A 13745-nucleotide genomic window follows, 5' to 3' on the forward strand; every position below is an offset into this window, starting at 1 on the left:
CTTTTCGGAGCCAGGTGAATCAAGTAACCCATTGCACATCTAGAGTCCCTGTTCCAGTACTTGGAATCGATTGTTGACTGCTTTTAGTGGTAGTTAGATTTTTATTATTGCACAGACTCGACAACCTATCACTATTATATTACCCACATAGCTTAATTTTGTCATTAGATGTATAATAGCACTTGTTATGTCCAGATAGTAGCATGGTCGCACACCTCTCTCCGGTGGCTTTGCAGTGTACATTTTTATAAATAAAAAAGTAATTCTGTAGAATTTTTTTTTTTTTTGGTTTTGTTTTTGACAGGAGACCTATATGACATAGAAAAGGTAGTTAAGAGAATAAAAATATGGTTGAAAAATATGGAGGGGGAATGTAGCGGAGAAGAGGCTAATCCGGCAACAAGCATTTATCACATCAACAAACTTTCCGAGCCAAAATCTACTACACTCATCATAAATGCACAATCTACAACCATTCTAGGCCCCTCATGACTTTTGAAAAGCTTTCCATAAGACTCACCACTTACTAAAAGCAAAAACCAACGTGACTAGAAGAAAGAAACCGGGAAGGTAGCAGATTATTAGTCTTATCATTTGTGCCATTCACCAAGCGAATAAAAATGGATGGCGCAAGTGAGATAAATCTAAATGAAGAAATCGTTATGGAGATCCTACTGAGGTTGCCCGTCAAATCATTGATCAAATTCAACTGTGTTTGTAGAGGTTGGCGTGATTTGATCAATAGTCGTCGCTTCATCAATATGCATCTCTGCCTTGCGCAAAGCACGGAGTACATAATCATCAAGCGTTTAAGAGACGAAGATAACAAAAATGTGTTGTCATTCCATTCTCCAGCTGATGAATCTCTTCTAGCTGCAGCCCCTGAATTGGAGCTGCCTGAACTTGATGAAGCTAATTGGCCCCTGCAGCTAATTGGCCCCTGCAATGGGATAGTTTGCCTCAGGGATTTTCATGAAGGAATACATTTGTGTAATCCAATGACGCGAAAATTTCGAACACTTCCTCAGAGTTCCTTTGGCAGCCCAGGGGGATTCCTCCGACAGACACATGTTGTGGGGTTGGGGTTTGACAGCACTATTGACGACTTCAAGGTCGTCAGAATTTTTGAATCCTCCCTTTATGATTTTCGAGCCGAGATATACAACTTGAGTACTGATTCTTGGAGACAAGTGGATGCCATTCCACCACCAGTTATACTTCGCGATTGTTTCGACCTACTTTTCAACGGATTTTTCCATTGGAGCGCAGGCCCGGAATCTAGCCCGCATATTCTTTCGTTTGAGATGGGAGCTGAGGTATTCAAAGAGATCAAGTATCCTAATGGCTGGCTAGGAGAACAAGCAGAACCACGGTGGGTAGAGCACAGTCTTGTTGTTTTAGATGATTCCATGGCGTTGATTTTATTTTCAAGAGGCAGATTGTTAGATAGTGAATTGTATGACAAATCAGAACAGTACATTGAGATATGGGCAATGATGGAATACGGTGTTGAGGAGTCTTGGGTAAAGAAGTTTTTCTTGGGACCTTTTTCAGGAATCCAGTGCGTATTATCTTTTTGGAACAATGACAAACTCCTTGCAGATTGTTGCAAGCAGTTGGTTTCATTTGGTATCCAAAATGATTCCAAGTTGAAGAAATATGATATTAAAGGATTTTACCTACAACTCGTAATTCTAAAGGAAAGTTTGGTTTCTCTCTCTATTGAATGTAGTGGGACAAATGTCTATGATAGTTATAGTCTAGTTTAGGACTTGATTAGATTACATTTTTTAGTTCTCATCTGTACGTCTCGATGTCCCGGCTTTGCAATAATGCAAGTAGTTGTGGTTCATACATTCTCTAGCTTCATTAATACAGGGTTTTGGTTTTATGCAATTCAGGTCTTCTTTTGTTCCTATGATACAAGTACATTGGAGAAGAAAGTTTACTCATGTGTGCTCTTCAAGTTGAATTATTTTTCTTTATCCGTTGGAGATTCTTAACTCAAATTATTGTGACTTGCGAATGAAGTGCAAGATGGCACACATTCTTGAGCGTAGATCATTAGATGAAAAGAGAATTAGACTTAATTGTTGAACAAGGATTAAACTGCAGTATTCTCAAGTAAATAATAGTACTAGTTTTGTTACAAATTTAACTTATTTTTGCATAACAACCTCAAATTGTTAAAAATTCTTGCTGAAACTTTATCAAAAGTTATAACTATTCAAGTAATTGCTTTTTTGTGTGACAAATGCATATGATGAATGTGACATGTCCCATGCATGTGGCCTGCCTAACCGTGTAACAATGCCACTAAAAATCTACCCTGAAGCATGACTTTGAGAGACTATAAATAGTCTCGCATATCTTTACTGAAATCCATCCCTTCCACCTCTAATTGCTCACTTGCAATACGCATTATTCACATTAACAAAGTGGCCATGCTGGCTGAAATGTTTAAACTCTTAATCCTGATACTTGCACTTTGTCCTTCAGCTATTGATTCTTCTTTTCAATACTTCAATATGGTTGAACAGTGGCCGGGTGGTTATTGCCAGTTCCACAGATGCCGAAGAGTTCCTTGGCCAAATGATTTCACTATCCATGGCCTGTGGCCAGCAAACCACACTGGTACAGTGGAAAATTGCAAAAAAACCGGATTTGCTCCAATACAGGTAACTTTTACTACTTGTTGCTCCAATACAGGTCTTGTTTACTCTTAACTTCAAAGGATTATTTCCAGGATAAAAACAAATTTGAACAACTGGACTCAATCTGGCCTGACCTTGACCAACCAAGACCAGAATATGACACAGTAGGAAGTCGTGTCCTAGCCCAATCATTTTGGGGACATGAATGGAAGAAGCATGGGACGTGTTCCGAGAACATGTACAACCAGACTCAGTACTTCGATCTTGCTATTAAACTGAAGAATCGATATAATCTTTTAAGCATTTTAGAGCAGGGCGGCTTATCCCGGGGCCACAGTCATGAAGTAAGTGACGTTAACTCTATGATTTGGCGCACAACTCATGGGACTCCAGATCTAAAATGCCTGAACGACGCTCGAGTTCACCGCAATGTGCCAGTACTGCAAGAGATAGGAATCTGCTACCGACCTAGCAAAAACCAAAGTGGGCAAGTTTCTTTTTCCGTCATTAACTGCCCTCATAGACGTACCAGGACGTGTTATCGAGGGCTAGGAAACGGCAAGATTGTATTTCCATAAAACGCTTGTTCCACTGCATTTTTTTTCACCTGATCCTAGTCTGATAAGAGACTGTCAAGAAATGTTGTGGAAAGTTACTTATAAAGTACACTTGATGATTATATTTCATATTGGGGAAGATTGGCTCGTATATTTTACTTTTTCAGGTACTTGGGGGGATCGAATGGATAGTTGGATACACTAAGCTAAGCAAGCAGTATATTCTCCATCTTAAGGGTAAAAAACAAATTAAAAAACTTTAGTAGTAACGACTGGGATTCACTTCTACTTAGCCAAAGCAAATGATCACTTAGATTTGGCAAATTTCAAACACAATTTCCAAAAGGTTATATGATATACTTATGAGACTTAAATTGTTGGTGTCGTATAGATTGTCAACAAAATCATATTTTGAGTCAGTGGTGAAACCAAGATTTCAACTTCCGGAAGTAAAATAGGAAATGTTTAACAATACAGTCTTTAAATACTTAAGTTTTAAAGTTTGTGGAGCGAGGACATAATATCATAATTTTTTTTTGTGCAAATAAGGATTTCGACATTTTTGTTAGAGCAAAAGAAATGCATGAAAATACTGTCTACTTCATAAAATATTCTCATGTTTGGAGGGGTAAGTATCTAATATCGGAATAGTGTTATAATGTGAATATTCATAATAAATATAGGATTAATTTTTTATGCACTGATAGTACAATTTCATCATTAGATGCATAATATATAATCTGAATTTGAATTTAAAATCCAAATTTTGTATATATATCATGTATCCAGTCACAATAATATATACATTGTTAGTATACATAAAATTAACTCATAAATATAAGAAATTTAAAAAGAGGTATATGAGATTTTGGAAGATCTTTGGGGACAACTGACCCTCTGGAGCCCCACCATGCTTTCACCCTTTATTGAAATTATACGAAGCAAAAAAGTCTTGCCACAAAAAAATTAAGGGAGAGAGAAGTCACTACAGTCTTTACAACTCTCTAAAGTGATGAAAGTTATAAAAGAGATGGGAACATGCAAGGTCAGAATTTTTTATTTCTTCCTTTTTTTTTCGTTTAACCTTTAAGAACCTCAATTTCAATCAAGCTTGTTGGATTGTCAAACTAGCAAAAATAAAATTTCTACTTTAAAAATATAAATTCGAATAAAGTGGTGAATAAGATCATATCCTTAAGGACTAGATAATTTATTTTCTTGTAAAGTAACGATAAATAAAAATGAAGGATTGGTGAAATATAGCTAAATAACTCTATCAAATAAAGATAATAATACAAAATTAAATAGAACTAGATCAATAAAAGACAATTCTCTAGTCAGAAGGCTAATCTTCACCTTTGGTTCATCTTAACTGATCATTGATGCAACAATAAAAATCATTTATTGATAAATAAATTGGTTATGATTGTCAACAAGCTCTGACAACCTACATTTCTATACTACCTCGATAACGACAATAATCTGTGCGATTGTTTTCCTTGCCAATTAATTAAACAAACTTAAACAAGCACTTAGGATTTAATTTATATTGACAATATTAATTATTAGAAAGGCTATCAATTCTAACCAACAACATACAAACTTGGTTCATTTAGGTTAGATTATATACTCCCGTGACATAAATTCGAAAGTTTCTACTACAATCAAATCATACCACTCGCCAAAAGTACTAAAACTACCAAATGATTACGGATTTGGTATTTTAGATCGCAGTAGACTATTCCAACAATTAAATAGTGATCAGTTATTTAATCACACAAAATAATCATTCTCATGAACGAACAGGAAATATGCAAATACTTATAAATAAATGAAACAATAAAAACAATTAGATGTCATAGTTTTCGATGAACCAAAGTTTCGATTATCCTCTGACTAGAAAAAAAATTTAGCCACTTCTCATGATTGATTCGCAGGCAAAAATATGATTAGGATTTATTATTTTAGAAAAAATGAAGCAAAGGATTAATGGAAAATTTATTTCTAGCTAATGAACAAAAAGGAAAAAGGAAGCCGAGGAATAGATAGCTCCTCCTGGCTTTCTCATTCCTTAATGTCTGTGTGTCTAAGGGCATGTTTGGGGTTGTAGTAAATTATTAAAATGTACTTCACCAATTGAGCATTTGATAAAAGTACTTATTAAGTGGTTAAGTGCTTCTAATTATATTGTTTGGATGCATAATTCAATAAGGGTCCGTTTGGTTGATGGGATGACATAGGATTGGGTTAGTCATATTGTGTCATCTCATGTTTCATTGCATTAGATATATAGGATGACACATTCTACCTAACCAAATTAATCCTCTTTTCATGGGATAAAATAATCCCATGGGGAAGGCAATATTAGTTATATTAGGATGACTAATAGATAGGATAATACAATTTTAAACTAATTTATCCTTATAAAAAATAAAAATTTATACTCTTATAATTATATAACCCTACTCCCACACGATATAATATGAATGGACTAATTTGCCCCTCCTAATTAATTTTAAAGTTTTTGACTAATTTGCCCCTACTACATAGATAATAATATTTGAACTAATTTGCCTTTATAAATAATTCAAATTCATACTGACTATTATATAACCATACTCTCACACAATAATATGATAATAAATGGACTAATGAGCCCCTACTAATTGTATTAAAATTTTTTGACTAATTTGCACCTATTCATTATTTTAAATTTTTTGACTAATTTACCCCTATTAATTAATTGAAATATGTTGACTAATTTGCCATACTAATATCATAATAGAAGGACTATATTGCCCTTGAACTAAATTACCCTTACTAAGCTTATTGTCTAAACCAAAATCTATATATATGCATAACCTTATCAATTAGGCTTTGTAAATGAGAGCTTCAATAAGCTCAAGCTCAGTTTGAAGAAAAATCTTCTATATTAGCTTGAGTTCGGTTCATATAAATCTCTTAAATGGGTTAGGTTTCAATCAATTTCACTTTAATTTAGCCAAAACTCGGCCTGTTGTTTAATTGAATTTCAAATTTTGGTTCAAAAACTTGGTCAAAATTTATTTTTAAGTGTTTGAATGGGCTAAGTTTAAGTAAATGCAAATTTTTATATATCAAAACCTTTGATTAACTTTATAATTCTAAAGTTTCAAACTACATTTTAATAAAGCTCTAAGGGATAATTTTAGAAACCTCCATTGACATTTCTAATAATTTCACTGCCCACTCCCAAAGTTTTGGAAATATCACTTACCTCCCCTATAAGTCATTTGGGTGTGACGACCTCACATTCTCTTAAGGCGTACCCTAGAAGTTAGCGGACTGCATGCCTGGCTCTCGCCAGGGCTCATTTAGTAACATTAACTTCAGAGATAACATTTCACACTAATCATCCAAATATCCATACTTAATACTACACTATCAACTCCAAACAAAAGTTTCACTCATTACAAGATACAAAACAATTCTTAATAACAATATATACACTAAGTTGGATCTTTCATAATCTTTCTAATGACATTTATCCATTCTCCAAACTTTGACCCTTGTAAGGAAAACAAAGCTAAACGGTTGAGTTAAAACGCAGTGAGGTTCAAAAGTATACGATCAATAACATTACAAAATATTTCTTGAGCATAACCAACCAGGAGAGCAATTCAATAGAGTAGGCATTCATTTAAAAGGATACAACTTCTTCTCATTCCATCATTCTTTCCCCTTATAACCTTGAAAATAATAAACAATCCCGGTCAATCAATTAGCAGTTCAATAATCTCCACTCTTCCCGGTAATACTCGAGTATACCATTCAATTGCTCAAGGTAGACAACATAATCGACCAAGTCCTTTACTAGCTCGACTAGATTAGCTTGGCAAGGCTTAGGGCCTAATTCGGCCGAAGTGACAAAGTACACTACAGTCTACAATCATTCATGCACAATCCAATCTTCATTCACCATGATATCCATTTCAAATCATTAAGATAGAAGCGATTAAGTACGCTTTAACCCTTTTATCAATAAAATTTCAAAAGTAAGCAATACCATCAAATAATCATGCACAAGCAACTTAAGAACACTCACCCTAATTAAAACAAGTTATTCTTGAACCTCGAAGTCGCTTTCTGGCTCACTGCTGCTCCATGAGACAAGTTTATGATTCTAAAGTGAATATTCAATTTATATACAGCCACTCATCTTATACCAATTTAAGGTTTAAGTAACTAAAATCCAAGTTCCTAAGCTTATAAAACAAGTTACCAAAATTCCAGCTATCTTTCTTACGTTTTTCTTCAAGATCCATTAAGTTTGGTAGCTCTAAAACAAGGTTAATGTACATATATACCAAAATTTAAGATCTTATAAAACATTTGAGCTAAGATTAAATCATTTTCATTCCAATCTTAATAATTAAGCTGGTGGAACTTTTATTTCTTCCCTTTTAGACTAAACTAGACTCTAGTTTGCATATTATTCCAATTTGTTCCACTTCACTAGCCCTTCAAGTTTTAAGTTCTTTAAATGTTCCTGAAAACAAAGTCAATATGTTATAAGTTGTTTTGTATACATAATTACAACAAATTATCTTAGAATTTTCTTCAAGGAAGACTCAACTCTTCACCATTTCGGCAAGCAAGCAAGATTTCCCGCAACATCACTTCAACATTTTCAAAAAATTTCCATCTTTTACTTGCTTAAAACACTAAACACTTAGCTTATATTCTGTCCAACCTAAACTAGAGTAAATAACACACAATTCCAGAAAATAATCCTACCAAAGGCCTCAACTAATTCTGCCAGCAACTAATTACAATTTCTAGTAGTATAGCAGTTTAACATATGGTGCTTTCTCCATAATTTTCTTTTCAGTTTTATGCTCAAATCTCTCATGCATGAAGAAATCAAGATGTTATTCAATATATTACAGTTTAATATAGAATTTTAGAACCAAAATTCACAAAAGATAGCCGAAACTTCCTCATTTCCCTTCTCGGGTGAAGCTAAAAATTCCAGCAGGTTTCTTTCAATGGTTTCAGCTCAATGTTCCAACCTTTCACAAGTTTCTATAGCTAAACCTCTTATAAAACTTAAGGTTTACATATTGCATGTGTGTGGACTCGTACTTTTATTCTTAATTTCACCTGTTTTAAAATTATTTGCATTGGCATGTCATTTAATTTTATCACTTTAACATGAACTTTAATTAAATTATATTTTATCACTTACGCGTCAAAATTTTTTTTAAAAAAAAAAAACCGCGCCAGTACGATTAATTGGGGATTTGGAGAATTAACCTTGGACTAGTAAGAATGAGTCTTAGTGGTGTAAGAGAAACTATCTTGGAAGATTAGTATTTGAGAGTAAGAAACGAGAAGGAAACTAGTGAGTGCATGACACTATTTATCACTATTCCTAGTTGACTTTTTAAACCACCAAAAAGGCAAACTTTCACTTCATTTCACATCACCAACCAAACCTTCGTCTCCTCTCCTTTTTATCTCTCTTGGCCGACTCCTTGAAGCTTCAAAAGAGAGGGAGAAAACTCCTTCTTCATCTACAAATCTTGCCCCAAAAATCTCTTCAAAAATCTTCACACCTTTGGAAGTTGTTCAAGCTTGAAGAAAGCTCTTGTCTTGTGGTGATTCTTGGTGGATTTGGTGGTGCAAAGCTTGATTTTAACTAGAGTTGAAGAAGCTTAGAAGAGGTAACTAGCTCCACTCTACTTGATCTTTAATTCCATGCAAGATTTGATAGTAGCTATGGGTTGCTATGAAAAGGTATTTGAAACCATTAAAAGTTAGGCTAGATGACTTGAGGATATTCTTGTTTTCTTGATTTACTCTTAGGTAAATGCCTTGAGGAGGATTATTAGGTAGTGGCCTTGAGGATTTCTTGTTTGTTTGGTTGTTGTTTTAGTGATTTCTAGCTTGGTTTTGGTGTGACAGTTGGAAAGAAAAATTTGAAAGGAAAGAAGAAGCAAGGCTGTCCGATTTTTGCTGGTTTGTTTCCCTTGCTTTAATTTCAAAATTTGTGGTTAAATTGATGCAAAAATGCTTGTTATAAGTTGGGTTATGTGTGTGTAAATTATTTTCGAAAAATCACTTCATTTGTTTGGGTGAAAGTTAAGTTTAGAGGAGAGAAACAAATCTGGAAAATTCTGATCAGGACAGCCAACCAGAGTGCATTAAATAGCACGTAATTTTTCGTACAGGAGTCAAAATCAAGTTCTGTTTCTGGCATGTGAAACTAGACTCTAAGGGCTTTCTAAAGGTATAAAATACACCTACTAATTCATTTTCTATGAGCCATAGTGAACCTGCAAATTGGCTGTTTTTCTCTTACTGTTTTAATCGTGAGACAAGCACAGCTGCAGCTTGTAGCTCGTTTTCACTCCCTTTATGAAATGAATTTGAAGACAGTTTCTTATAATGATTTATAGTACTTTGAATCTAGTTTTCAACTCAGTAAACCACGCTAAATTTGGACTTGTGTAGCCTTAGTTATGATCTGATTTAGAAACTGCATCAGGAGTTCCAAAGCTGGAAATTTTGTGTTCCAGGTTTCAAAAACCAGCTTTTGAAAAACTGTTGTATCTTGATGTAAAAAAATCCAAATTGAGTTCTGCTTGTTTTTTTTGAAATTAGACTTGAAGTTCTTTCAGTGTTATAAATTTCTGGAACTAATTTGATTCCTACGAATTTTGCTAAATTTTCAAATTTCACTGAAATTCAAGACTGTTTTGCCCTGTTTTTAATGAAGCAGCTAGTTGGAGCTAAGATTTGACTGACTTATTATTTGAATCTGAAAAAAGTGTCTTCTAGAGAGTTTTAGTTCATTGAATCTAGTTTCCAACGGTATAAAGTTTCCAATTTTTGGACTTACAAATCTCAAAATATGATTTTTCAAGTACCACTGCATAGAGCTCCATTTTCTGGTTTCAAACAAAAATGTAATTTTAAGAACTTCCAACTTTCCAAACATGAACGAGCAAATAAACTAACTTAAATGAGATGCAATTCTAAATAACAGGATTAACACATGGAGGATAGGGGGATAATAGATAATAGGGAATATCATGCAAATGGGAAAAGATCCTAAAAATAAAAAATATGCATGAAAAAGTAATGAATATCACACAAAATGAATTTAATGCATGAACAATCTAAGAGCCTAGCGTTGGACTAGCTCATTTCTAAAAGCCCTTACTAGCATTGGACTAGCAAGTAAACGGAATGAGAAGCCACAACTAGCGTTGGACTAGTGTGGTAACGTCATGCATTAACAATACATAGTAAAATAAATAATACGTAAATTAAAACAAATAAACATGTAAGAGCACGTAGCACATAACATGTGAGCATAATATCTAGATGCAAATATCCTAAAGAAGCGAGTAAACACGTAATCACACAAGCATGCAATCACACAAACAAATAAAAACAAATAGAGACTTAACTATTACATTCGGGGCCCTAACTACAATCTAAAGGGGTAAAGAATAAAAATAATAATAATAATAATCTAACTATTACAATTTGGCATTTAAATGCCTCTCAAATAATCAAAAATTAAATTAAATAAAATTAATGAAATTAAAAACGAATAATAATAATAAATAAAAGAAAAACACTCAAAACATGTAATTGCACATAAAACACGTTGGAGCACATAAAAGAATTTAAAATAAAACAAGAAGATACCTCCCTTGAAGTAGTAGCTAATTGGGTTTGGTTTTACCTATTTAACTCCAAAATTAACAAAATCATCAAGGCACCAATTTAATCAACAAATAAATCATAACAAATGGAAATAAACATGAAATCAATCAATTGAAACACTTAAATGAAGTGTAATCAATGATTCTAGGAGAAAAGCAACTTCTATTTAAGCAATCAAATCTGTTAGGGATCTAATTGCAAAAATAAACAAAGTTTTGGGGTCAAATTAAAGAAAAATAAAGTTAAGGGACCTATTTGTAATTAAAATAGGGACATAACGGAAAGAAATCAAAGGCCTTAGGGTCACAGTACACTTAATGAAAAGTACAGGGACCATCCTACAAATTCGTTGACCAGATACTTGACTAAACAGGCAGTTGTGCCATTTTTCTTATTTGTTTGGGCCGAAAGCTTCCTAGCCCAACTGAAAGCCCTAAGAAGACAAGCAGGCCAGCCTATCTTTGGTTCAAGCGAAACCCAGCTAAAAATATATATGGGCTTTATTCCCAAAGCCCATATCAACAACCCAGAAAATAAGTCATCAATTCATTTGTCAAACCCAACCAACAATTCCAAATCAAATCTCATCTTATTTATGAAAACCCAACAAGATAAAAACTCAACTAAAAAAATCCTAAACTCTGATTATGCATTAAATCCCAGAATTAATCTACTTAAAAACGCATTTAAACATGGGAAATAGGATCAGAACTCAATAGGGCATAAATGGTTCAATTGTAAAAGTTCTTGGGCCATATTAGAATTAAGTAAAAGTTGGGGGATAAATCTGAAATTTTTTCAGCTTATTCATGCAACCTTCGAAAGCTTTCTTCTTCCACAACAATTCAGCAGATCCTCTGCAACTTTCTTTCCTCAACCCAGATGCATTTATGCCAAGAAAACTCAAACAAAAGCTAACAATTCGTCAACTAAATTAATACAAAGACCTTAATCCATTTTTTCAACAAAACTTCATAACAAACATTCCATTCAAGAGATCCAAAGCAACAGAAGGCAAAACGAAATGCAAAGAAGACAAACAATTGACTTCAGCTTTCATCTAAAAAAAACTGAAACCTAAAAATTTTAATCAAAACAAACAGAATCTCATCTAAAAATCCTCCAAAAACATTTGAGTAATAAATTTTCATACACATAAGCTTTACTAAATCATGAAACTTGTACAAAAATAAAACCCACAGCATCCAAATCCTTCTGCAAATGTCAGATTGAGCAAAGAAAAGTTTTGGCTTACCTGGAAATGCTTCTGGACTGGATTTGTGTGAGCAAAAAAAAAACCAGATGGAAGCAGCTTTGAGCGAGGTTGCCAGTTGAACCAGGTGTGTGGCAGCAACGATTCTGGAGGAAAGTCGGTTGAAACGTCAACCTTGTTGTGGGTTTTGCTGAGGAAATTTCTGCGTTTTTCTTTTTTTCCTCCCTCGTGTTCCTTTTTATTAGATCCGTTGCTTTTCTTTTCTTTTGCCCCCTTTCCCCACCTTTTCTCTCTTGCTTCTTGTCCCTTTTTATCTTGTCCAAGAGAAAGTGCCAATAATAGAAGCCAAAAGCTCCTTTTCCTTCTTCTTTTGCTTTTTTTCTTTTTGCCTTTTTCATTCCTTCTTCCATTCGTTACTGGAATTGTGTCCGCCAAAGCTTGGTCAAAGCAAAATTTGGTGGCCATCATGATATCTAAACATCATGATGGCCAACGCCACTTCCTCTTATCTTTTTTTCTTTTCTTTTTTTTTTAAGAAACAAACCTGGAAATACATATATATAAAAATGTAAGAAAATAAATAATTCAATAAAAAGTATTCATGAAAAACATTAAAATTTTAACAAAATTTTGGTGTCTACAACTTGCCCCTCTTTGTCTAGAGTTTCAGGGAAATTCAAGACAAAGACGTAGACACCAAAATGCTTACCTATCTCTTCTAACTGCATCTGAGTTAAAACAAACAAACCAACACTTGGCTGAGATTATTGAATACAAGATACAACGAAATTACAAAACACGTGACCGAACTCATGTAGAGTTGCCTACGTATCCCACCATGGGAATCAGGTCAAACGTAGTTCAAAAACCAATGAATCACAATGAAATATGTGCATTGACCATCTGTGATCTTTGCAAAGTCTAAAAAGTCTGAGCTCTCAGAACTTCTAAACATGAAATACAAAAATGAATGATAAAGCACAATTATTAACCAAAACAGTCAAGAAAAGCAACTTGTCATAACTAGAAAAAGATGCGCGGAGGGACGCGGTTACGCTCCAAGAATGGGGATAGAAGGGTGCGCGGTGGACGCTGAGACTCACCAACAGGAAATTTAAATTGTCAAGAAGGGGAATAGAAGGGTGCGCGGTGGATGCTGAGACTCACCAACAGGAATTTAAATTGTCAAGAAGGGGAGGTAGAAGGGTGCGCGGTGGACGCTGAGACTCACCAACAGGAATTTAAATTGATGCGCGGAGGGACGCGATTACGCTCCAACAGAAAATTAAATTTGTTAAGAATGGGAGATAGAAGGGTGCGCGGTGGACGCTGAGACTCACCAACAGGAATTTAAATTTGTCAAGAAGGGGAGGTAGAAGGGTGCGCGGTGGACGCTGAGACTCACCAACAGGAATTTAAATTGATGCGCGGAGGGACGCGATTACGCTCCAACAGAAAATTAAATTTGTTAAGAATGGGAGATAGAAGGGTGCGCGGTGGACGCTGAGACTCACCAACAGGAATTTAAATTTGTCAAGAAGGGGAGGTAGAAGGGTGCGCGGTGGACGCTGAGACTCACCAACAGGAATTTAAATTGATGCG

General features: G+C 34.5%; 1 protein-coding gene across 1 annotated transcript; it reads left to right on the forward strand.

Annotated features, from left to right (window-relative positions):
* Positions 1-620: 620 nt before the first annotated feature.
* LOC113771515 (F-box protein CPR1-like) lies at positions 621-3626 on the forward strand. The gene is made up of 4 exons (XM_027316091.1): positions 621-1688; positions 2500-2634; positions 2747-3091; positions 3603-3626. Exons 1-4 carry the CDS (start codon positions 621-623, stop codon positions 3624-3626), a joined length of 1572 nt encoding a protein of 523 aa, XP_027171892.1.
* The last annotated feature ends 10119 nt before the right edge of the window (positions 3627-13745 follow it).

The sequence above is a fragment of the Coffea eugenioides genome, chromosome 5 (genome assembly GCF_003713205.1).
Source record: "Coffea eugenioides isolate CCC68of chromosome 5, Ceug_1.0, whole genome shotgun sequence".
NCBI lineage: Eukaryota > Viridiplantae > Streptophyta > Magnoliopsida > Gentianales > Rubiaceae > Coffea > Coffea eugenioides.

Bases quoted from the DNA above. Each gene is read 5' to 3' on its own strand.
- LOC113771515 (XM_027316091.1), top strand. From the start codon at position 621: ATGGATGGCGCAAGTGAGATAAATCTAAATGAAGAAATCGTTATGGAG. The intron at 1,689-2,499 runs GTAATTCTAAAG...TTTGTCCTTCAG, and splicing joins AAGGATTTTACCTACAACTC to CTATTGATTCTTCTTTTCAA. The intron at 3,092-3,602 runs GTACTGCAAGAG...GGTGTCGTATAG, and splicing joins GAGTTCACCGCAATGTGCCA to ATTGTCAACAAAATCATATT.